We start from the raw sequence: 27,118 nt of genomic DNA, 5'->3' as shown, positions 1-27,118 counted from the left end.
GTAAATTGGATGCTTATCTTGCTGGGATCCTATGACCCCAGCTGACTTCCTGCCCTTTGGGCAAGGGGCTGGACTCGATGATCTCCTGAGGTCCCTTCCAGCCCTAATGTCTATGAAATCTATGAAATCTGTGAAATGCCACTACACTATCAGATGGGAAATAATGTTTACAGAGGGAGAAACTGAAGAGAGATTAGACTCAGACAGTAGAACAGGACCAGAGGAAGCTGCCCTCCCTTGTATATGGTAGGGATGATCTCCATGGACTGGGGATGGTTCTTCCAGTCAAAAAACAGAAATGCTCTTTGGATGTTCAGAATCTGAAGTGAAGGGTCCAGGAAATCAAGTTCCAAAAAGGAAGAGACAGACATGATCAAATACTGGAATCACTGGGGACGAGCAGAGGCCACTCCCCAAATGAAGTATCAGAGGAGCAGACATAGTAGTGCTTTACTCAGGAGCTGGCACAGATTCTTTCTGCTTCATACATACTGAAGCATCTGCCAAAAATCTTGGCATCTTCCATTTGAAATACTGAGTCTCAGAGGCCTCAGGGGAGAAAGTTGAAAGTGAAGAGAGAAGCTCATGCAGCTTTTGTTTTGGCACCATGTGTTCCACAGCACTTAGGGGATGCCAGCCACACAGAGCTAATAGGCTGCCACCCACTGCAATGTTGCCTATGCCTTTGTCCATCTGTGTTGCAAATCCTATGTGCTTGTCGTGTTACCCTAGGGAGGCTGGGAACATGCCATCTTTAATATTTCTCAAACGTTCAACGCAAATGCTTTTCCATATCCCTGGTAAACTGAGTATTTTGCGGATGATTCAATACTGTAGATATCATTGCAATTTCACATGCTCTCTCTGTTCTCTTGGCATCACAATTTGCAAACACTCTGTGAGTTAACTAACCATAGCAACAAGCAAAACAAAAAGCTAGCATTTGGGTTTTTTTTTAAAAGTCCTAAAAACGTCCTTAGAGCAGTCTTTCAAACAGTCAATGTAGCATAATCCCATTACTTTTAATACAGTTAGGCAGACTGGCTTGAGATTTATAGTAAAAATATTAAGAACCAAAGTTAAGATGAGAGCATCTCTTTTCCAAGGCATCCTCTAACCTCACATATTTGGCAGTCAGTTCCCAGTCTTTTACTGAATATACCTGTGTTGCTGGTTTTCCAGGGCCTCTGGCAACATGGAAACTGGACAATGTGTTCTGCTGTGTCAGGCTGTTATTTCACTAATTTACCATATGGCATTAGGTAAACCAGAGCCATCTTACCTTACTTTAACCCATTTGAAAGCAGTAGGACACCTGTGTCTCTCTTGCAAACATGAGTCAATTGTTTGCACAACACCTTCAGGTCCTTGAGAAAAAGGTGCTATATATGTGAAGTATTTTATTACATAAAAGACTGTGAAAATATGTGACTGTTCTGAGACAGATGAGACTATTTAAAATACTGGTATTGATTAATCCACAGCAAACTAAGGCTCCTTTACTACTGAATAACATCATTCATAATGTGCTTTAATGTGCCTTCACACCTTTAGTTAATTTGTCTTCCACATAGAAGAGCCCTAAAGACATGGTAAAAATATCTTTCAAATAATTATGGCAATTCTCTGGTTCCAATTTACAATGAGAATAGGGAAACAAAGAATTTCTTTTAGTCTCAGCTCAGCTCATATTGAACATTTGTGCTAAGACTAATGGTGTGTGAATTAAGACTGGACTGGAGAAAGAGGTAGAAGCCCTCAAAAGGTAAACACAAATCACACGCATAGGTTGGGGGATCCCTCTAGTCTTTGACTAAAATACTTTCTTTTTAGGAGCTTCTAATTCTGCTATAAATGATGATAAGGCAAAATGCAACACCCTAGAAATATTTTTGATGATGGTTTCCATTTCTCAGCTGGCCAGACAAAACACATTCACATCCATATATTGGCTTCACACGTGCCCATGTAAAGCTGGAATTCCTGCATTGACCTCAATTTGCTCCAACTTTAGAAGAACTGTTCTGGTTGAAAACTTCTCTAACTGAGAACAGAACCCAACCTGAGGTACTTAGAAAGCTTCACTCCTTTGTTTTAGACTCAACACTGATTGAAATTGATTACATTGAATAAAATCGATTGTACTGGACTGTGTTATACATAACAAGTTGTTCTTCACTATACTTGTCTGAAATTTTGGAATCCAATGCTGGCCTCTACTTGTATTTGGTCCTGGAAAATGTTATGGCATGAACAGCAAAAAGCCACTGAGAACTGGCATAAGCCAATAGAGAGTTGGACAATAGGGCAAGAACAAACATGGGCGATGCAAACATTTGTTTTATTCAAAAACACAAGTTTTTGACAACATGTTAATCATTTAAACTGGTTTCTGTGAATGATCATTTTGTTTATGGAAAACTTAAATGTCATATGCAGGGTTTAGCAGCACACTCATTTAGCTATGCATTCTGGTATTTTGCATTTTCCTCTACCTGTTTCTAAGAGTCAGGCAAGCAGGGAGCAGCATGTAACACATGCCACAAAGAAGGCTTGATCCTGTGCTACTAAAATCAGTGGCACTTTTACCATTGACCACAATGGGTTTAGGATAGACTTCAAACTGAAGAAACAAGGGCAACCTCAGATCAAGCAGTTCACAGATACTCCATAGCCTGAAGTGCTATCATATGAAGTGTCTCAACAGTTACAAGAGACAAAAAAGTCTGATTATCTGTGATAATTCTTAAACAAAAAGAAAGCCAAAATTTGTCAAATTACTTCCTGTAAATTACTTCTCTGGCTCTGCTTTACTTCGTAAGTCATAGGCAGCTTTCTTTCACCAGTGAAGAACAAGGGCCTACTGATACAGAAACTATTACTATATATAGCAATATTTAAGGAACCTATTCCACATACTGTAATATCACTGTATTTTATCATACACAATGCACATCTGGATAAGATTTGCACCTTGTTTTTGAAAGACAGATTTAAGAAAAAGGAACTTTCCTTGTAGTAAGTAACTGAGTAGCAACATCTAAAGAGCCAAGCATACTCACTGATTTGTTCCCTGTGGATTGTGTGTCACCACAGAGCCCATCAATGAGCTGTGGTAGAGATCATCCTCAAATCAAGGCATTGTTAACAGTGTAGATCGTGTGCAGATTTTACTTTTGCTTAATCTCGCTAAGCAGCAAAGCAACAAAAGCTGCTCTTGCTGGGTGCATCTACCCATGTTATTAAGGTGACGTGATAAATGCAGTTTGCACCACAGGCAGCTGCTCCCAGGACTACAGCAGTTTAAGTGGGGGTGAAGCAGCCCCAGGCTGGCAGCAGAGTTGGGGTGGGGACCAGCCCCAGGGTCCATGTGGCGGCATTGTGTGGCAGACGGGATGGCTGGACCATGAGAGTGCTGAAACTGCAGAGGCATGTGGCTAAACCCCCAAGACTGTTGCTACCCTGAGGCCTGCTCTGTCCTGACTCAAACTGCTGCAGTCCCAGTCATTGCCACATGTGTGTTTCTGCTTAGGAAATGACTCTGCCATAAGATAGTACTGTTCCCGACAGTATTATCTTATGGCAGAGTTAATTAATTTACTGTGTCCTAATATCAGTGCACATGTAGATGGTGACGCTTTACTATGGAGCTAATTAGTCTACTCAGCAGTAAAGCACGTGTGGATGCACCCACTGTATTTCCTTTATTTAGAATGCACACTCCAATTTCAAGCAGTTGATTTTGGAAAAATGTGTATGTTGTATGCAAGAAAACGTGTTTCCATCAAAATGTAGCCCATATTTTCAACTACCTTGATTTGTCCCTACTCAGATATTTCATAAACATGCTCTCTGAAAATAGCCCAGCTGCATTTTAATAGCATAAATATTCTGGGAAAGTAAATTTCAAAATCGTGTACACAAGAATTTGCACAAACTGAATTTAGACTTTCCTTCTGTATTTTTGCCATGAGAGTTTGTGTCCTTTGACTAACCAAAGGAGTAAATGCCTGAAGTCCCATTTTATCAGTACATACAGATCAAACACCTAATTCTTCAAAAGCTCTTCACATTCATAATGAAGGAATTTTCAGAATTTATAAAATGAAGAACAGATGAAAGAAACAGAGGAACCCAGTCAGTTCTCATATAGTTCCTAAACAAGAGGATAAATATCCTGGATAAGTTTTCTATTCAGAATTATTCAATTTAGTAATAAGTTTTCTTAAGGAAAGGCATGTGCCTGCCTCACAAGCTAAGTTTACTGGACTACATTTTCTACTCTGGTTTTAGAAGGTGACTTACGAAAAAGAAAACTTGTGTTTGTTCCGAAAAGTAGAAAAATTTGGAGGTTTGTTAAGTCAAGAGATAAACAACTAAATATAATAATCCCTTTTATTTAAATCTTGCAAGGGTCCCAATTCAACTTAGTTACATGAGAGAAAAATTGGACAATTGCCTCAGCTTTGAAGTAACTCTGTTGAAATTACTTCATTTACAGAGATCAAATTTGGTTTAAAGACTGTTACCTACTGAAAATGTGGAAAAACCTACTGAACGCATTTCATCATGGGGTAGCTGACATGTAAGTAACTCCAGAAATAATCAAGAGGATGCCCACTAACTACTATCTGCAGAAAGATGAAGTTACATGACCTAGTGCTGATTCCTTATGTTGTTTTAAGAATGAAATATTGGAATTATCCTTATAAAAGGATGAAAAATCCCACCATCCCTCCTTGGCCTGTTCTCTGTAACATTAATCTTCACTGAGTCATGCTGAGTTTAAAGGTTATTGAAATGTTACCAGAGACAATATTTTCAGGGTAAAGAAAGTGATAAAACAGACGGCATAAAAATGATTGTTCCATGTAAACAGGAGAACTACATTGTAAGTAAGAGAAATTTCCTGTAGCTGTAACATATGGTGACTGCAGTCAATAAAAGATCATTTTGTTAAAAAAACAACAGTATAATTCCTTAGTGGGCATAAGATATCACCAATGACAAGAAGTTAGGGAGAAGTTTGTGCCTCCTTTGAAAGAGACTAAAGGAGCTCAGAGTACTCAGGTAGGCAAAATCCAGAGAAACAGGAAAAAGAGCAGGAGACAACACTGTACTTTTTGGCCCTTTGAATGAGAGGAACAGTGAACTCCACAGCCTCAGAGAGATACAGAGATTTATAAGGCTTCCATAAGCTGAAAATAAAGCTTCATTCTAGATAACTGCATTCTTACTGATACACAAAAGCGATCTAGAAGAATGAACTGTAGGGACAAACAAAAAGGTTTACATGCAAATGTATACAAATTCTTAACTTTTCTCACTATATAAATAATAGACCACGTTGAAACTGAATATACAGAAAACAGATGGTACAGTTTTCATATATTATTGCAGATACTAAATTCAAAGCTAATTCAAAGACTTTTAAATATGATCTAGGAAGACCAACGGAGACCAATCAATTAAATGCTCAGCATCCTGTAAAGCTGGTCTGTCCTGGCTAGGGCTGAGCAAGCTAGTGGTTTAACCTGCTTGGCATGATGGGCTGTGGCCCTAGAGTTAAAGACAGTTTATGCAGCTATATTCTGGCTACTCAATGTACCTCAGTCTTGACCCAGCACAGTTTCAGCTCTGTTTTTCCTGCATCTGCCTCATTTGCTGCTCTGGCCTCAGCTTGGCTTATGTTCCTGCCTGGCAGCCTCCAGTATCTCAGATCTCCTGGTTTGGGGGACTGTTCTGACAACAGTTTCTGGATCGCAGACCCCAACTTTATTCCCACTTCAGTCCCTCTGGATCCTGACCCCTGGCTCAGCTCAGCTCCTTACTTCAGTCTTTTGGAGCTCTGATTTATTCTGCCACACTGCCTATTGAAGTTCTAACACTTGGAAAGATAATGCACCAAAACACCAGTTACAAAAATGCCATACTGATAATAGAATCCATTAATGTTCCAAATATCAAAGTAACACACACATACCCCACAACTAACAACCTCATATCATTCTACTCAACTTACCCATATTCAGAACAAAGCGTCATAAACCATCTTTACTGCACAAGGGAAGACTAAATAAATCTGTCACAGGATAAGCTTAAAGGGCAACTTACAAGCAGATAATCCAAAATTTACACTACCTTTACATGTTTATTAGTTCAGAAATGCCATCCAAATCTGCAATATCTACTGGTTTTAGTAATTTAATATCTGCTGCTGTGAAATTAAGGAAGGACAGATATTAATGCATGACTCTACTCACTGCCATAGAGCCATCTCACTGGTAAGGGAAACCCCAAGATTCTTAAGCTTGGTTTTCATTAGTGTGCTGATGTCTGTGATATCCTTTTTGATTGCTCTGGTCTTGCAACTATACCTGCATGGGGCAGTGGGACTCAGCAAAGACATAGAGGTCCCCCTGCACAGATATGATTTTAGGGTGAAGGCATCAGTGAATATATGAACAAGGAGGTAACTAAAACAAGACAAAGCTATGTGTCTTTATCCTGTATAAGAACCAAGGATAGGCTGACAGAGTGAGAGAAGAGGAAAAAAATCTAGCTGCAAGTAAATGAAAAAGAAAACGAACAAAAACAAACAAACATAAAACCCTCACCTTTCTGAGAAAGGGAAATTAAGTTCAAACTTTTGAAAGGACATTGAGAAGGGAAAAAACATAGAAACAAAGTATACAACAGCTTCCTTTTAATACCTATGTGAGGTAAGATACATAGTAAGTAGACATTAGGAGAAGCAAGAGGAGTTTGACAAAAGACGGCTAAGCAAAATGATGGGATCAAGTCAGCTATCCAGTCAGTATAGCTAACAGATACATTTGGTAAGTAAGTTTATGAAGTCCCATTTATAACTGTTATATCACTAAGCTGTTGAATTGTATAAGAAACCAATATTATCTGTGTTGAGACTAAAGAGAACTTAATTAAATGCAATGTACAAATAAAATCTCATTAAAAAAGCATGTCAACCTATAATGTGAACTGCTGCAAAGTAGGTGGACCTCTTCAAAGAAGGGAATATGAGGATCAAACTGGGTGCATCTCTGTGTGAAGAAAATACCTGGATCTCAGTGACATAATCAGAGATGTTCCATATAAAACAATTAAAATAGCTTTAAAATACATGATTAATCAAAATTCCTTTGAAAGGATGGATATGAAATATAGAGCTGAAAAATAGTTTATTCACTGTACTATTCTGTCCCACTAATATTTTACTACGGAAACCTCTTGAGATAAAGGATTTTATGGCAAATTACATTGCTGTGGGAGGTACTGCACGTACATCACTGCACTTCACAAAACTAAAGTCACTCAGATAGATGTCTGTTTTTCAGCACATCCAGGTGATGCAGTTTCCTAGTTTACCCTATATTATCTACCCAAAATCCAGTGACTGAAGTTCAGCTTGGATAAACTGCAGATGATGTTAGTTGGCAGGGTTAAGCAACAACAAGTCTTGGCAGAGTTTGTGCCTGATCCATCTGCTAAAGGCATGTACAAAAATTATTTGGCATGGACAATAGCCAACTACTTTTGGCCCTGATTGTTCTTAGATTGCCAGGTAGAAGCAGTGACTCCTACAGATTTTGTTCATCTGTTACAAAAAGGCAGCACCTATTGTTTGTTAATGCCGACTCTATCACAACCTTTCATGTTTTTTCCACCTCTAGATGAGATTACTGCTTGTGGTGATAAATAATCTAATGTCTAATTATCCTAACTATTAAAAAGTCGTATTTTAAGACAGTTATTATTAATAATCTAATTAACTTAAAATGTATCAAAAAAATCATTCTGGTCACCTCTGGCTTTTGGACTAAGTTTCAGAATGGATTTGATGTCAATTGGACCAGCTTGTTCACCCAGCCAGCCAGACATTTTTCTTTTCTTTTTTATATATATGCTTATAAGCTTCACTGACATAATAATCCAATTTAAATTATTCCCAGGATTGTTCAAACACATGGTGAGAAATATTAGTGGAAAAACCACCAGAAGTGATTGAAGGAGAAAAGATGAAAATCAATATATTTATTTCATTTTTGTTCCACCATCATACTTGGATGACTTACATGCTTCTGAAAACTTTCACAGCACTAGTGACTGTAGTAAAAATACAGCACAAAGTTATTTATATCCCCATGTCTTCAGCATTGCATAGTTATCTTCTGTACCAGTTTGGCTTCATCTGGCACCTGATTAAACAATAATTGGCCATGGCAGCAGCACTTTTTAGTGACTTCCTTGTCCTTGTTAATAAATCACAATTGTCAATTCATAGTAAATTAGGCCAATTCTGCTCTCTTAAGCCTCATTTTATTTAAATAAAAAAGATTTATGATTCTCCAGGGTATGCTACACCTATCGTTATCTTAGTAGCTAGTAATGCAGAACATGACTGTCAAAGTCAAGGTGTAAAGATGTAAGCTATTAGCAAAAGAAATTCTGACACCAACTCTATCAGTAGGAAATTTGATTATTGGGGGTAATTGAGGTTTACCTATCAATAATATATGCTCTTGTGTAAATCCAGATTTTGTGTTTGGACCTCCACTGCACTGCAACATTTCTTATGGATAAACGGTTTCAGGGCTTTCAATCAGGAGAAAGGAAAGTCTACAAAGGAAGGTATGTGTACTGTACTAATGGACAGGAAGCAGTCTGCTTTAAATCCAAGACTAACACCTGTGGAATACTCCCAAAGACTTAATTTAACTTAAGCTAATCAATATCCTAGCTCCTGTTAAAAATAAATCCAGTACTCCTGAATGCCCTTATATAGATATTCGCAGACATACTATGTACAAATTATAACAAATGGACAAAGAAGGATTTCATTAAAATTTCAGAATTGTAATAGAAAAAAATTAAAGAGGGGCCAGTGCTTTCATTTTCTATTATGGATTTATAGATTGTAAAAGGCCAGAATGGACCCTCCTGCACTAGGCAGGAAAGACAATTGGGGTCAGGTAACCCCAGCGAGGTGACCATCCAATCTCTTCTTGAAGATTTCCAGGGTAGCTGATTGCACCACCTCTGGAGGGAGTTTATTCCACAGTCTTGACACCCTGACTGTGAAGAAGTTTTTCCTAGTGGTAATCCTGAAACCGTCTTCCAGGAATTTGTGGCCATTACTCCTGTTTGGTGTTCACCGAGCCCTTGATGTATTCCCCTGATGTAGTGGTAAGCTTCTATCAAATCCCTTCTTAGTCTTCTCTTTTTTAGGCTGAAGAGTCCCAAGTCCCTCAGCCTTTCCTTGTATGGTTTGCCTTGCAAGTCTCTGATCATATGGGTGGCACTTCTCTGGACTCTCTCAAGCTTTTCCATGTCCTGGACACAGCAGCACCCAGACCTGGACACAGTACTCCAGCTGCAATCTCACCAATGCTGAGTGAAGCAGAAGAATCACTTCCTTGGTTCTGCTGGAGATGCACCAATTGATGCATCCCAGAGTATTATTTGCCCTGCTGGCTACGGCATCGCACTGATGGCTCACGTTCATACTATGGTCTATTATTACCCCCAGGTCCCTTTCAGTCATGGTGCTAGTCAGTTTGGCGCCACCGAGCCTGTAAGTATGTTGGGAATTGTTCATCCCCAGATGGAGCACTTTACATTTTTCAATGTTGAACTTCATTTGGTTTCAATCCGCCCAACTTGCCAGCCTGTCTAGGTCCATCTATATCTGCAGCCTATCTTCAAGCATGACCACACTCCCCCATAACTTGGTGTTGTCCGCAAACTTGGCCAGTGAGTTCTACACCCCCACATCCAAATCATTGATAAAGATGTTGAAAAGCACTGGACGAAGCATCAACCCCTTAGGGACACCACTAACCACTTCTCACCAGGACAACACAGTTCATTAGGACTCTCTGGGTCTTACCCCTCAGCCAGCTTCCTACCCACCTAACTGTCAAGCAGTTAAGCCCACAATCCTTCAATTTTCCCATGAGAACATCATAGGATACCAGATCAAAGGCCTTTCGGAAGTCAGGTATACAGTGTCGACCTCTTCTCTCTTATCCAGGTGGCAAGTTACCTGGTCATAGAAGGAGATGAAGTTGGTAAGACAAGAGCTGCCCACAATGAAGCCATGCTGGCTGTCATTCAGAATCCTACCTTCAGCAAGTGTATCACATATAGATAACTTGATTAATTTTTCCAGGATTTTCTCTTTGATAAAAGTTAGACTAATTGGCCTATAGTTGTCCAGGTCCTCTCTACTCCCCTTCTTGAAGATGGGCACAACATTGGCCTTTCCAGTCTTCAGGGACCTCCCCCAACTGCCATGAATTCTGGAAAAGTTTCCTCAGAGGTCCTGCGATGACTTTGGCCAGCTCCTTCAGCACCCTTGGATGAAGTTCATCTGGTCCTGCTGACTTATAATTGTCTAACTTTTGTAACGGATCATGCACCAGCTTAACATCAACAGTAGGAAGGCGGTCATTCCCACCATGCCCATTTTGTACCCTATCTAGCATGATTTTCCCTTTAGTTCAGTGAAATACCAAAGGAAAGTAGTCATTCGGGAGTTCAGTTTTCTCCTGAGTGTCAGTAACCAGCTGTCCTGTGTTGTTAAGCAGTGGCACCAGGCTTCCATTTGTTTTCCTCCTGTTCTCTATATACCGAAAGAAGGACTTCTTATTGTCCTTGATTTCTGTTGCTAGTTTAAATTCAGTTGCTGCCTTATCTTTTCTAATCTGCTCTCTAAAAGTGCTGGCCATTGTTTGAATGTCTGTCCCTTGTCATAGAGAGCTACACCTCCACCTTTATACCCTGTTCGGTCTATTCTATGCGGGGCATAGCCTTCTATAGCTATGTTCCAATCATGTGAGGAGTCCCATCAGGTCTCCAGAATCCCCACTAAATTGTAATGCCCACTGGAGAGTAGAAAGGATAGCTCCTCCTCCTTGTTCCCCATGCTCCTGGTATTAGTGTACAGGCACCTGAGTCCTCCAATTGAGAACCATTTCCTCAGCTCTTGCAAGAGCGGCTCTCCAAGTGTCCCCAACTTTGAAGCTTTCTTGTGTGGTGGTCCCCGGGCATGCTTCAGTGAGTGTTTCCCCATCCCCCAGCAATCTTAGTTTAAAGCCTTATTTATTATAGGTGACTGTAGATACCACCAGGAATAACAGATGCAACATTTTCAGACAAGAATGTGATTTTCATGCTGAAAAAAATACTACTTTGGTGTGATTCATTTCTCTCATAAAAGTTGTAACATCAGAATATGTTACCACATCACAAAAGACCATGTGAGAGTGATAGCCATAGGTAGTGTCACACTCCATTGCTGGGCATAGGCATGGTTAAATCACTTGGGTTAAGTCATTTTGGAAACAGCAAGTAATAATAAAAAAAAAAAAAATTAAAAGATAACCACTTTTTCTCCTTTTAAAACTAAGAATAATAACAAAATCAGTAACTGCACTTTTGTTGTATGAAGGCAGCCTAGCTACCACCACAGGAGCTGAAATTTAATATGGGCTTGTTCAAAACATATGAATCTTAAACTGAGATGTTCCTAGGCTCTAATTTAGCCAAGCACTTACCTATGTGAAAAATTCCACTGGTACCCACTGATGCACTTAAGCTTCAGCAATTTGACTCTAAAGCCTAAACTTCGTGCTTGACTGAATGGGAACTGCTGGTAGCTTTGAAAATAGTTTCTCTCACCATGACTTCGGGGGCAAATTAAACAAACCTTATGCCATTATGCTTTTCCCCTTGAGCTGCTGAGAAAATTTGTATTTCGCTCTTTTCCATCCAAACCCAGAACCTCTCTTCTTAATGCATAAAATACAAAAACAACTTTTAAAGACTAGATACTGCCCATCAAGAAGTCATGGTTCTTATGAGTTGGTATTGGTGAGGGTTGTGCTAATGTGGTCTTGCTCACCGCTTCTAGCACCAAGCTAGCTCATTCAGAGCGGCCATGCCAGTCCAGTTTGCTGAGACCAGCTATATCCTAGAATCTTTTGTTAACATATGATTTTATTTTTTGATACATTTCTACTTCTGCTAAAGCCTTAGTGTAAATGTAAATTGACTTAACATGCTTTTGCCAACACACTTTTTCCACTGGAGAAAGTCTATACAACCTGTGTAAGGCTTAGCAACTGCTACTGATGCTGGTTGGCAAAAACAGACAGTATGAGAGAGTCAAAGAGGCAGAAGCTTGGAGACAACCATATCACTTGTGCGATGTACCAGTTGGTCATTAATTAAAGGACCAAATGGTTCAGTCTTAGGTTAGATACATCCTTAACCTACTAGTTCTGTTTGACGGTAAGTGATTTACTTTGACTTTTTAATTAAAGTTGTTTTCCTTACAGACTTAAACTGCCTATAGCAGATTCATCAATTAAGTCATTCCCAAGGAATGCAAAAATAAGCAATTACCCTCAAAGTACAGGTAATACTACCAAACTTTACTCAGCAATGGAACTGGCTAGAGGGCTGTACCCTTTTGGCTAGGGACAGACATTCAAAAAGCCAAAGCCTGAATTGATTAAGTCTTTGTAGGTTAGTCTAACCTGGCTAGGTTGAACTGGTTTGTAACAGCAGAGACATTCCCTTTGGACTGAGGCACTCAGGCCTCACTCAGGTTGCTCAGGCCGGGAGCCAGGGGTGCTGGAATATGCCCTTGGCTGCAGGGAAGCTGTGCTGGGGGGAAGGGGTAGGGCCAGCCTGGACTGAACTGGCCAGAGAGGGGTTTAATTCCCCCCTGCCTGTCCCACTGGCAGCAACCTGAGCCAGGTCTGCTTGGTACTCCCCACTTGCTGCTGCAGTGGTGGGCCACCATGGCTCCTGAGACAGAGGGGGCAGGGAGGAGGGTTATTTCCCTCTCTACTCCCACTGCCCCCGGGGCACTGCAGCTGGGTTTGTCTGCCCTGACTGCCACTGCCACTGCTCCCTCCCTGCTTGGGGCAAGCAGTGGAATAAGGTCCCTTCTGTCCCCTCCGCCAAACGCCAGACAGAAGGAATAACCCCTGTTCCTGTCCCACCTCCCCATGGGACCCTGCCGGCCGGCATCTGGCCCCACACTTGCCCAGCTGCTGGAGTGGTTGGGGAGGAAGCAACCATGACAGAGGCAGCAGCCCCTGTCACAATATCCCTTAGTGTGAGCCTATTCCAAGCAGCAGGCTGCAGGGTGAGGAAAGCTGCTGCAGAACATGGATGTCACTGCCAGGGTCCCTTGCAGGGGGCAGGGATGGGGGTTATTTCCCCTCCCTCCAGCGTCCGAGTGGGACTTATTCCGTCACTTGGCCCAAACAGGGAGCAAGTGGTGGCAGTGCTTGGGGCCAGAAGACCTGGCTGAGATCCCCTGGGGGTAGAGAGGAGAAATAACCCCCTTCCCTGCTTCCTCTGTATCAGGGGCCATCCTGGCCTGCTGCTGCAGCAGTGAGGGGGGAGCACCTGGCAGACTGGGCTCAGGTCCTTGCTGGTGGCATAGGGAGGGGGGGAATTAAACCCTTCTCTGGCCAGACTCCTGCCCCTGCCTGTCCTTGCTCCAGCTGGGGAGCAGAGGGGTGGTGCCAGCCCCGCTCTGCTGGAGCAGAGAGCCCAGCCCAGACAGCATACCGGGATACTGACGGACTCTGGTTTAAGTTAAACCAGAAAGGAGTCTGGGACCAACATTGCATGAACTGGTTTGAGCCAAATCAATTAAGTCTGATACTACATTCAACTAGGTTTATCTCAAACTGGTTTCAGCCATTTTGAAACTGGGTTATGTGCACTGAATGGCTGCTCTATTACAGAGTTAAACCAGTTTCTGATCACTTAAACTGGTTTATGTGTAATGCCTGTCCCTAGCCTTTAGATAGTCAGTACCAAGGCTAAACATGAAAAGCCTAAGGGTAACAGTTGAGAGCCTAGCCCAAGAGGCTCGAATATCAGAGCATTGTGTTGGGTGACCATCTGCTTGTGTTGATTCACTATGGTTTTGGGATTTGGTGAGCCAAATTTTTAAGAAAAAAATGAAGAGTTAAATACACAGACCCTGACTAAGCAGGAATAGAACAGTTGATAAACAGCTGAAGGACAGGGACCCCAAAGGAGGGAAAGGAACTTATACCTAGTGTAATAACAAAGGCAATGACTAGGTTAAGCATAAAGGGAAATTCAAATTCAACATGAATAAAAGCTTCCTGAGAGTGGAATGGGAAAGAGAAAGGAGGGGAGCCTCATTACTTCAGACATATAAAGCGAATTGGACAAAATGCTAGTAAAGGTACAATGGGGAGCAGTCCTGCATTGACAGAAGGATGTGGAAGATGATTCAGTAAGTTGTTTCTCTAGATTCTGGGCCATAACTTCCCAGCTCACTAATTCATTTAAAGTCACCTTTATTTAGCTGCTCACCTCTTATTTCTGATGCAACATTGAACAATCAAAGTGAATGCCTCAAGCTGCTGAACATCTGCTTTCTTGCAGCCCTAATGCAAATGGAAGCACCTCCTCAGATTTGGATTCATTATTAAAACTCCTCATTAGACCATGCCACAATGCATTACAGGGCTCCTGGTGGGTATGTATATGCCTCAGTACCTTCAGCCAGCAACTGTGGCCTGTAATCCTTCCTTAAGCTTTTCATTTTTATGCTTCTGTAGATGTAAATCCCCACCTTGTCTAAACCTTGTGTAATAGGGAAAAAGACACACAGAAAAATCAATAGCTAACTGATGCACAGTACTATCTTGGGAAGCTTGAATAAATTTTGTAAGAGTGTACAGGAACACTACACTACCCCTTCCCTTTCCAGTATTCTTGCTGTGGGGCATTGTATGAAATTACAACCCCTACTGGCCCTTGCCTACAAAATTCGTATTCACATACAGCGACTTTTATTTTGAAAGGCCAACCATTACTACTCCCTTATCTCTCAACCTCTTAAGCTTTCATTATCTTGGAGCAAGCAGGAAATGCTTCTCCCACATCCATTAATAACCATTCTAAGTATTGTAACTTAAAAAAACAACACTCTTGGCTTCCAAGGATGGCATCACAATGAGGATGTGAATCTAATTTATTAAGGCAGAACCACCTAGCAGCAGCACTGTTTTGCTGCACTGATTTCTTCACACTAATAAAACTTGGCAAGATACTTGCATTCCATTGCCTCTCCCCTCTATCCTGACACATTAATGGAAAGAGAGGCCCAAATAGGATAACATGTAAAGACTGACATGTTTGAACTCTCCTTCGTATATGGAAGAAGGCAGTCTAGCTTTAAGAGTTCCTTCCAATGTCTCCTCTTCCTGGAATTCAGACTAGTGGATTTATTCTTGCACTGACTAATGCAGAGGGAGATTTATACACATATATTAATAGAGCCAAAGAAACAAAAGCAAGGAATTGTATTTCCAAATGGTATTAGTCTAAGAAATGAGACCTGACATGTTATCTCATACAGCTGACATACCTCATAAGCTAAACTCTGATCACTTACTCCATCCAAACCCCTCTCAAGTCTGTCTAACTGAAGTTAGACAAACACAGGATGAACAAGGCCAGACTTTTAAAAACATTTAGCTACTCAAGCTGTTCAGAAAATGATGGTGTATGCAAATGTTTCATTAAATTGTTTGCTTTTGAGTTAATTTTGTTAATTTTACAATATTTCTAAGGCACTTCCTGCTCTGTGCCTAGGCATTATTTATTTAGCACTTCATGTGTTCAAGAAACATATAATTTCCTCTTCCAGGATTCTATGTTTCCAGCTTAGATTTTGGTGAAGGGAAAAAATAGTTACCGGAGCAAAATTTTGATCGGATTAGTATCTGAATTTCACATCTAAAATATGCCACAGTGAGGGTCTTGTCTCAATAGCTGCTTCATCTATGATGTCACAGAGCCTCATCTAGGACTTCTCCAGTTGAACTGTCCTCCTGAATCAGTGGTGCCCAGCATCTCAGCCCTGCAGGCCAGATCAGTCCATGGACCTGATCCAGTGTGCAGAGCCAGAGCCCAAGTTGGGTGAGGGACCAACCTAATGTATGGTAGGGCTGAATTAAATCAGCATCAAATCTTTAGATTCAGATTCAGCTGAATTGAATCAGGACAGTGATCTGAATCAATGAATAGAGTTGCTGTCCCCTGATCTGGGCCAAATCCGAATTGAATACGGCCTTTTTCATACACCCCTGGTGCATGGCACAGCCCCCGCACCAGATTGGGCCCCTGGTCTTGCCTGGGCCCTTTGTGCTGGACTGGGTCCCAATCTGGGTTTTGCCTGCAGCTCTGGCCCCATGTATAGGGCCATGTCATCCGGCCCTTTTGACTTGTAAATTTTCAAGCAATGAAGTGGTGGCAGTGTTAACTGCCAGTACTCCCCTGCTGTCAAATTTCTGGATCCTGCAGGCCAGATGCGAGATCCAACTTGCAGAGCTATGTCATGTGGGCTGGAGGTTGAGCACCTCTGTCCCAGCTCAGTATTTTCTTACTGGATTATAAATGGCAAATGGGGCCTTACAACAGCACAACAGGTATGTGATGATCAGAACAACAGGTATGTGATGATATGGTATGTGTAAATTAGGATATTCCTTGAACTTAAATCTAGAATGGAACTGAAAGCAAGTGGAATTTGTGAAACCATAGTGTGATGACCTCACTTCAGTAACATCAGTGATGCTTAAGATATGGGCTGTGTGTTTTATGCTCTGTACTTTCTAAATAATATTCACCTTCACCCTCAGAGAGAGTGACTTGCAAAGTGATGAAAGAGTTGGATTACACAGCTTGGTTAGACTCCGATCTGGGTTTCATTCTAGTCAAGCAATCATACTTTAGAGAGAGCACAATGGCAGGAAAGAGATACTCTTTCCCTTAAATATCCTTATTTTGACTTATTCCTTCATATTAGGCACAGCATGTTCTGCCCTTCCTTTAATTGTGGGGGAGGGAGGCTAATAACATTATTACTAAATTCATGTTGATGATTCTTTTTTTCTGATTTCTGCCTAAGCTTGGACTAGAAGGAAGATACTAAAAAGAATTAATAAAAGACTCCATGTCATACATATCCATTTATATTGTTATCAGAGAACAGCAGTCAGAATGCACTTATTTTTAGCAAGAGACGAGGATTTCTTAGTGTTTTTTAGGGATATCTTCTATTGGACCAACTGCATATTTGGAATAGAGTTAGACAAGCTTTTAAATGCAGAACATTTTTCATCCGGTTATTGTTACCATCATTTTCTTCAGATTTTCCTATTATACCTACTCTGAGAACTCATTCAAATAACCTCCCAATTTGCTTGTCATTATATTTCATTCTAACTTATCCACATCCTTTGTGCTGCATCTCATAGTGATTGTATAAAGCACTTACTCAATAGGATGTGTGAATTAAAACTCTGCTATTTTCTAGTTAACACAGCTCAGCATTTGAGGCAAAGAAAAACCAGAGAGAAGTAGTTCAGAACCCATTTTATGTCACTTCATCCCCCATGTCCTAGCAAGAACATCTTTTTTTAAATATCACATAGTTCTACACAGAAAAGAGGAGGTGATAAAACTGTAAATATGTATGTATATTTAGTATGAAAGTGTAAGGTGTCAGGATTTCTATGGAAATTGCATTAAGTAAACTTAAGTTCCATAGCTTCAGATAGCTTGTATAACATCCTGAAGCTATTCCTAGTAAATCCTGTTGGTCCCCACAGGTGGCACTCTTATACTATCCACTGACTACACAGAAACCCTTTTTAAAGAGCAAATCCTGAAGGCAAGGTTTTCTACATGGTTTATCTATAACAAACACATTCATCAATGAACCTGTGGAGAGAGCAGCAGCAGAGATAACTATCAGCACTTAGTTTTGCCCATTTTAAAACTGGCAATCTATACTTCTGTCTTCATTAAACAGAATTGTCTTGCCTACTGGTCTGTCAATTCAGATGTGGAGTTTGAACAATCTGTTAGTTACCTGACTTTAAGGCTTCCCAAACTTGAAATATACAGTGCTTTACAAAAAAGTACACTTCTAACAAGCAACTGATTGATGTGCATTTCAATAAGGAGAAAGACTTCAAAGAACATCAAATGAAGTTTTATTTGGACCACCCTTACATCTGGTAATGCAAAGAGATTGTGGGTCTATTACTTCCATGATCATATTTTCCACAGCAACCAGAAGAAGATACCATAAACTGATGGGCAACTGGTCACTCAGTTTTCAATGAAGTAGTACATAGGGTTTTCTAAAGGTTGCCATGAATGCTGAAACCCCAGAAAAATGTATATCCTAACTCAGGGAACACTGTAAAAACCCTCTAGCTCAATGGCATGAGGTTATATTTGAAATAAGAGATTTTTTTTTTTTTACTTCATCGATGCACTCCTCCACACAGGATTTTCTTCAAACCTACATCAAACAAGGAAAAACAAATGCTGAGAGGGCAGATTTAGGGCAATTTATCAAGGCCTGGGAAATAGCTTCCAGATGGACAGAGTTGTTTGGTGCTGGCTGGTGAGAAGGAAGCAAGGTATTGTTATTGAATTAGCATGAATCTCTGGTGGAGAACAGCTTCATGGAGATAGAGTGCTCCCTTCATATGGTTTATATTTGGACCTGTCAAATTTCATTTTTACTCAAAAACCTGTGGTAAAGATGAGGGTTCTTTATTTTACTTATTAAATTTCCCCCAGTTCTCCTTGTACTAGTTACCAGTCAGTATTTTTAAACTGTCAGCTTTGTTTAAATGCCATGCCTAGGTCTGTTTGCTCTCTGCCACGCTTGGATGACATTTTGGTGCTTGCAAGCATAGAAGAGGTTTTGGCCCAGATGAGGTTCATACACTGAATGTCACCTGAGAATGTGAGTGTGAGTGGAGGGGAAGAAGAAAGGCTAAACATTGTAAAGATGTTTAAATTAACTCACTGCAAAAACTACAAAGACCTGTCTAGGTACAAGTGATCTACCCTAAGCTCTAATCTAGAAAAGGTCTGTCAGGGCTTTATTACACATTATGCTATATGCTGAACAAATGTTAATTGGCTTAGTGTTGTTTGGCTTAGTGAAGCAGTCACACAGAAAGGTGAAAAATTTGCTTTGACTACCCGTCACCTGCACTGATCTACACTGAAGTCTAATCTAGAAAAGACTTGTTGGGGCCTTGTTACACCGTACACTGTAAGCTGAACAAATATTAATCATCTTAGCGTTGTCTGGCTTAGTGAAAGAGTCACACAGTAGCTGCGCCTACACAAAATGCTGACTGTGCAGTTGTTACTGCACAGTCTTTTAGTCCATGCATACACAAGTACTAAATGATTAACCAGATTTACTGTGCAGTACCATTGCTGGACAGCTTTTAGGTGACAATGATGGTACAGTAGTTCGTTACTACTGCACAACAGCATCACAACATGCTTCATGCTACATGACGCTATTGTCCAGTGGGGGTAGGAAGTCCCATCCTGTCCCTGTACCTATCCCTCCGGGGGCTCAGAGGCTTCAGGCGCCTGCCAACCATGGCTGCTTCTGGGTGAGCCAGGCTGGGGGAGCCAGCGCTCAGACCTTGCACAGCCTGCCAGAGCACAGAGTCAGCAGGAACTGGCCTTGGGCTACCACACTGCAGCTGCTGAACTGCCAAGCTCCACCCCACTCCAGCTGCATAGCCTTGCCTAAAAGTACCGTGTAACAAGGCCCTCCATACAGTGATAAGGATAGAGACATAGCTGTAACCAAAAAAATGCCAATGTAACTGCTTGCATGTTACAGGTGTTAGCTAGGACAAAAATACCAGGAGAAAAACTATATCCCTGATCAACATTATAATTGACCTAGCCTGATTCAGAGAGCTACTGCACAATATGCAATTTCTAGGGTAAAGCATATAGAATATGGAGAGGCAAGTCTATATATTTTCCTACCAGCTTGATCAAAATACTTGACTTTTATTAAAATTCTTCCAGCTTCATTGTATTTCAAGAATACAATTTGGCATGTTTAAAATGACCTACTAATCTTTTGCATTCCATTGACATGTGGAGATAAGATAACCACAGAGTCCCCTCAGAAGTATTAACCAAAACGCTGCCATAAATTGCCATTACTGACAAATTCCAGCAGGATCAGTCCATCCCTATCCCGTACCCACAGCCTGATACTCATCGACTGGGAATCAAATTGAGCTGAGGAGTCATGTGTTTTTCTAAAAGGCCTGGGACTGTTCATTAGGAGAGGAGACCTGCAGACGGATGGGTTGGCTCCTCGATTTGTGCTTGGAAGAAGGATGCCTTCCAACAGGGAGAGATTCTGAAAGTCAGTCCTCTGTAAGAATATTTCAAAGAGTAGACAGATAGTCTTGAAGAAGTGAAAGACTCTTTTGTATTGTATTTTCTCTGGTACTAATCTTTAAGTTTGTTACCAGCAAAAGGCAATGGTTGACTGTCAAAAGCCTCCTTAAAGAAAAGTTAGCTCACTGCAGAAAGCCCTGATGCAAGGGTGATTGCAATTCCTTTAGGAAACTTAGACAGGAAGAATAGTGCTATGGCAGGCTACAAGAGAGTAATGACCTACTAGAACTCCTTTTACTCAGTACAAGTTTCCTGGTTCAATATCTGGTTTTGGTATTTTTCTCAATCAACTAGTGCCATGAGGCTACTATTAATGACCACACAAAGGAACTTGCAGTTTGTTGTGGATAATTTTCCTGAGAGAGGCTCCAGTAAAACATACAGATAAGGAAGATTGTTCTACAAAGACTTTTACTTTCAGTTGTCCAAGGTAAAAATGTCAAACTCAAACTTTTTCTACGTAAATCTGTTAAAAATCACTAAAAGTTGAATTCAAATATATTGGTACAAATTAAACTGTTCTAGTTACAAGAATTACAAGAAGAGATGTTTCAGGGATCCTGGCTAAGTCATCAGTTTTTATGACAAAGAGATGAAAAGTTCTGGATATGGGACATATTATTTATAGTTGAAATTACTTTGATATGTTTTGACTGGTTATTGTCAAAAAGCCACCCCTTCCCAGACTTTGTGTATAAATAAGCATAATAATGGTTGGATTGGAAAGAGTGTGCAGCCTTACTGCCTCCCAGTGTTTTGTGGAATTCATCATGATGTGTTTGCTCCTTCATCACCTTGTTTTTGAAAGACATCCTGACCAAATGAGGCCAGAAAGGGAAATGATGTCATCAGCTTCTACTACATCTTCAATAGCATGTGGGTTGTGAAATTCAGATCCTTGCTGTCACAATACTCCTTATTTATTCTTTTTCTTCCCCACCTCATTTCTTTTCTTCCCTCCCTCTGTTTTGCTTTCTGTTTAAGAAGGGGCTGATTCAGCTGGACAAGGCTATTTCTTTTGCAATATTGCTCTGAGCCAGTGACCTGTGAAAAAACTAAATTCATAGCCTGCTGCTGAAGCAAGTTTGTCAGGTCTCAGAATAACTGGTTATACAGTGTGCTGGCCTTTGTCTTTCCAGCACTGAGAGCAGTAAAAATCACCACCAGGAGACAGAAGCTTCTCTCACTATCTTTTTTGCTATCGTTTTTTGCATGGGCATCTGTAAGTGTATGTATGGTACTCTGTCTTCAAGGAAACAGGACTGGACTTGAACAGGAGCAGCCAAACTATCTCAATAGACTCATTTTTCTCTTTTGCCTTTAAAGGCAGTTAATACAATCTTTAATATAATGTAAAAAGCTATCAAACAGCTATGTGCGATCAAGAATATTGTTAGAGTTGTTTTTCCCTTCTTTCCCTGCAATGTTTAATAAAAGTCCAAGAAGTTTTTAATGTTGTTTTTGCAATGTGAATAAGCCAGTACTAACTGGACAGGAATCCCTGGACCACACTTAACTGTATGCATGATTTAAATCACAATTTAAATCACTGGTCAGGAAGCCTCGATTTAATCATTGTTTTCTGTAAAAAGTACATTCTTGTCGTTTGATATCCTTTGTTCATTTAACTTCTTGAAACTTTGCACTTTTAGAGAAAGGTAAGGGCTTGGCTGTGTGTACACAAACTTGCAGAGACAAGAGGGCTGATGGGTAGGTAATCATGTCTGTTATCTCTCATTTCCATATACTGCTGTTAACAAGAATGTTGTTTCTGGAGACAACAAACGCCCTATGCCTAAAGAATGGTGCTTGTCTCTGAAAGCTTGCAAAGAACAATTTTTCCCACTATTTAGTTAGTCTAATACAGGGGTGGGCAATTATTTTGGGTGGAGGGCCGCTTACTGAGTTTTGGCAAGCTGTTAAGGGACTCGTGGGTAGCCCTGCCCCTTGACAGGTGCCCCACCCCCTGGTTGCCATCTTGGGACCAGAAGTCCTGCCCCTTAACCCCCTGACCTTTGTCACCAGAAGTCCCTCCCCTTGCTCCCAGAAATGCTCCTTTTAGCAAGCGGTTTTGCCATCTCAGAACCAGAAAAATACCAAATTATATTCTAAAAATCAAATATCTACAACATTCATTAATTTGATTTAAAAAAATCTTTTTGTCCCGATTTACATGTGTTTGTGTAGTGTTCATAGACATGATCACACAATAACTTAAAATGAAGTCTTACTCTTGTAAACTGTGTGGGTGTGGGGGGGCTGTGGGTGTGAGTAGGGGGGTTTGTGGGGGAGGATGGGTACGGGGTGAAGAAGCATGTGGGTGTGTGTGTGGATATATAGGGTGTGGGTAGGTATGGGGTTTGGGTCACGTGATGCTGGAGCAGCCGCATGAAGAGAAATCAAGCACAGGCAGACACTTCTGTGTGTGGGGGTGCGGAGGTTGGAGGGGTTTGGGGGCAGGCCCGGGCTGGCCTTTCTCCTGACTCCTGCCAGTGTTTCCTGGGCCCTACTGCCCCTGGCTCCTGTCAGATTTGACAGGGAGCTTGAAGTAGATAAATATTAATTCTGTAGGTGCCCTGTGGTCCAGATAGAATGGCCTGGTAGGCTAGATCTGGCCTGCAGGCCATATGTTGCCCGCCCCTGGTCTAATAAAAGATACCATATCTACTCAAAGAGCCTGGTCTACCTCTATGATCTCTGGAGACACAAAACCAGTTTGAGAACTGAGACTAACCATTACAGAGACACTTAATGGGATCTTCTAGAATGAGCACTGAGTCCAACTGGGTAGAGTGTTTTTCTTTAATCTTTACTAATCTATACAGGAGCCTCAGGGAACCCTGTAAGATTGGGCCCCTAATATAGTCTATGTCTTGTTGTGACCTATTTATAAAAGTTTTTAAAAGGTTCTATAAATATATTGTCTCAAATAGTATATAATGAGAAGTTATAATCCCTATTCCATGATGATATCTTTGAGGTTTAACATATCTTAAATTAAAACTATCTTTATATATGTTTATTTTTTTAAAGCATCTTAAAAATAAACATAGCATTAAAATATCTAATTTCCATTAAAATACCATTAAAAAATCTAATCAAAATGCAATTTTAAAATAAATATATTTTTAAAATCATTGATTTTTATCCACCCTGACTAAAACATTTTCTAAGTCAGATATCCCCTTTTCATCACAAAATATAAAGCCTGTGACTAATGCCCACCCACCTGTTAATTAAAAGGGGACACCCCATTCTGCACTATGCTCCAACTCATACCTTATTCCTTACGCTAACCTCATTGGTTGCATTAAGCTCCCAATGATATCAACAACTGGGAAGAACTGCAGCATGTAGCCTTATGTTCTAATGCAGGGGTGGGCAAAATGGTGGATGTGGCCAGTGGCAGACTCTATTTCCCAGCAGCCCCTGCCTGCACTGCTCCCAGCTTGTCTTCATTGAAACCTTGGGAGCATGGGGCTATGACAGCATGGGGCTGCAGAATCAGGGTACTTTCATGGCCCTGTGCTCCCAGGGTCTCCATGAAGACTGGCTGGGAGTGGTATAGGCAGGGCTCACAGCTGGGTGGGAAGGTGCTCTGGGGCCAGGATCTTGTGGCAGTGACAACATGGGGCCTGGGCAGAGCCTTGATCCAGTCCCTGCACACCCCTGCCTGTAGAACCCCTGCTCATCACAGGGGTGTGCAGGCAGTGAATTGCAGCTGTGCCCTGGCCTCAGCCCCGGCCCCATGCAGTCACGTGGCTGTTATTACTCCAAAATCCTACGGTCTCCCCAGTGCTGCCTGCCCATCTTGCTCTTGGCTGTGGCCCCATCCCAGCTACCTGGCCACGAATCCTGCTTGTGCAGGTCCCTCCCCGAGTGGGGGGTAGATGGGCCGGGATGCTCAGGTACTGGGGCTAGGTCTGGCAGCAGCAGCCAGAAAGAGACAGTGCCACAAGGACTGCTGGCAAATGGAGTCCATCATAAGCTTGATTTGGCTTGTGGGCTGGACTTTGCCCACTCCTGTTCTAACAGCACATTCTTCTTGGGATTGACAATGGAAATTATATGGCAGCAGTGAAGACATGATACTGCTCAAGAGATGCTCCAATATGCTCCCTAGGAACTGACAAGCTTGTTCTCTCTCTGTCTCTGATACAGCTATATTCTCCTTGCAGGGGTAATAGAACTTCACATCTATAAGATTTCACATGATCTACTTACAGTACAGATATTAACAATCACAACTCTGATAGGCCTGATTCCTCACCAGCTTGTGTAGTCCATTACATCTGTGCAAAACGGGTGTGAACTGGAGGCTATCACACACAGAACACTCCACTTATTCAGAATCTTTCAAGTGGTTGCATCTTGCATGGGTTTGTGCATCTTGTACTTCACAAGGTGCAAGAGATTAGAGAATTAGACCCAATCACTCTTAATCAAAGGGGAGAGAAACAGACTGTGTCTCGGCTAAGGCTACAGAGAGTCAGTGGCGAAGCCAGGAGCTGGACTAAAAGAATCCTAAATCCTTAGACTCCAGTTCCCTTCCTCAGAACTGACTGCCTCCAAAGTAAGGTTTTTTTTTTTTCTGCAAGTGCCAAAAGTCATTTGCTGCTCTATATTCTCCTCAATCTTTTCACTAGTACATCCACATCTTAAAAAACAAATACGTGCATTTTCTGTCACACAGAGTGAATGATTTTTGGTGTGCAAAGTTAAGTACAGAATTTATGAGCTCAATTGTCTGTAAAATTGACCTCAGGTAGTACACCACTGAAATGACCCACTGATAATAGAAAATGTTGTGACTTTTAACACAGTTCAGTTATAGTCCTACCTTGAAGCTGGATGGGCAAGTGCACCGGTAAAACTCCACTGGATCATTATTGCATGTCCCATTGTTTTTACACGGACCAGAGAGACAAGGGTTACACTTGGAAACAATATTGATATCTACTGGCCCTGGAAAATGAAAGCAGAAAGTATTATGAGAATATGTGGATTGCAAAATTTATTCTCAGTCTACATACAGGGTCCTATACACAGGTCATCGCCACTCTGTGTTTTGTGCCCCTTGTGGCACCCTCTTTGTATTGGCACAAACATAGATGATACTGGTGGAACTTCATTTGATAGCACAGGATCCCCACAGTTTTACGCAAACTTTAAATGCTTGAATTTGTGTCTTGGACAACTCTCTGATGTTTAGAGACTTTTCTAAATAAGTAAGCCCAGGCCTACAAAAACAACCTCTCTCAAAAGACCATGCCAGGATCTTTCTGGGTGGTATCTTTTATTGGACCAACTGCATGGTTGGGATAGACTAAAACAAGCTTTAGAATGCCTTGAATGAAGAAGAATGAATATTTCCTGGACCATCTTAACTACAACATCACTTCAACACTATCAAAAAACACGTTTATTCTTCAGTAATTTCTGCTGCCTCTGTGCTAGAAATTCTGCAAGAGCTGTCCCCCTTGCATAATATTCTGGTATTTCTAGTTTGTGGCTGGCTCCAAAATGATACAGCAGCAAAAAAGAAAAACAGGTAGGAAAATGACATACATTTTTGTGGACCTCAAGGAAAGTTCAGTTAGGGGTTATAGAGAAGGCTCATGCTAGAAATATTTTATTATCCTTAATTTTAATAGAGTTGGTGACTGACTTCCTTCTGGTTCTGACTGTAACAAGGGCAATAAACACCAATATTGGAAGTGATTCAGTCCCAGGTAAACATGCAAACCCATATTTAAGCCATTTAATAATCCCCATGCTTGGATAGAAACCATTCCAAAGAGCGGGGAAAGGACTGTGTCAGTGCTGCAACAGACACTGGAATCTGGAGACTGAAGATAAATGCTCACAGCCCACCAGCTGCCATTGCAGCCACCACTGAGACGCCACTAACTTCTGCTGAGTCATATGCTCCTGTTGGCTGACCTTCCTGCTCTTTGCAGAGCCTGGATGTTCTACTTAGTTTCTGTCTGGGGAACAAAAGGACTGCCTGAAAGGGGAAGGGCTGCTGAGGAAGAAGAGTGAGCAGCTGGGTCGTGAAGAGTTATTTGCAGGGAAAGAATACAGGATGAGTAAGGACCTACTTAATTTGTGATTTTGCGGTAACTGAAAAATCTGCAATTGTCCACAAAATCAACTTAAAAAATTAAATTAAATTAAATTAAATTAAATGCTGGTTCACCAGTAGGAGTCAGCCGTCCTTGCTGCCTCACAGCCCAGCCCGGAGGGGAAGGTGCCAGCTGGTGGGATGGCACAAAGGGCAGCCAGTAGCTAAGATGCCAGCTGTCTTCTCATCCCTCCTCTCCCCTGGGGCTTCTTTGCCAATCAGCACTGAGGGGCAGGGTGGCACAAAGTGTAGCCAGCAGCCAAGGTGGGGGCTGCCCCTTGTTCTTCCTCCCCACCAGGGCTTCTCTGGCAATCAGCAATGACGGGCAGGAGTGCTGGGAGATGCCTGCAAAAATCAGCTCCTCATGCTGAGACCAAGCCAGGAAAATTCATTTTTCCGCAAATTAAGTAGGTCCCTAAGTATGAGTGAAGGTCATCATGGATATAGAGAAGGGAATGACAGTAAAGGTACATATGAGCATATTCAAATACATGGAGTGAAGAATCAAATTGGCCCTGTTAAGTTTTTTCCAAACATCCTGAGTTATAAACAGGAAACCCAGCACTCAAGACATGCAAGGAAGACAGTAAATTGATTTTATTCCATTTCTTTTTAACATCCCTGATTTAACTCCCTATGGCATTAAAAATTACTATG

At 41.3% G+C, this 27,118-nt stretch overlaps 1 protein-coding gene across 5 annotated transcripts in view; it reads right to left on the bottom strand.

Moving 5' to 3' along the window:
* SLIT3 (slit guidance ligand 3) overlaps window positions 1–27,118 on the bottom strand; it is a 938,430-nt gene that overhangs the window by 92,828 nt on the left and 818,484 nt on the right. For all 5 annotated transcript variants that reach the window (XM_019534858.1, XM_019534861.1, XM_019534859.1 and 2 more), the window contains one exon: window positions 25,178–25,302. In XM_019534858.1, coding sequence (XP_019390403.1) covers window positions 25,178–25,302 — 125 coding nt within the window. The remainder of the gene's footprint in view (window positions 1–25,177; window positions 25,303–27,118) is intronic.

This window comes from Crocodylus porosus, unplaced genomic scaffold (assembly GCF_001723895.1).
Source record: "Crocodylus porosus isolate Cpor-Errol unplaced genomic scaffold, CroPor_comp1, whole genome shotgun sequence".
NCBI classification, from domain to species: Eukaryota; Metazoa; Chordata; order Crocodylia; family Crocodylidae; genus Crocodylus; species Crocodylus porosus.
Note: the sequence above shows the minus strand (reverse complement) of the source record. Positions and strands in the feature narration are given on the sequence as shown.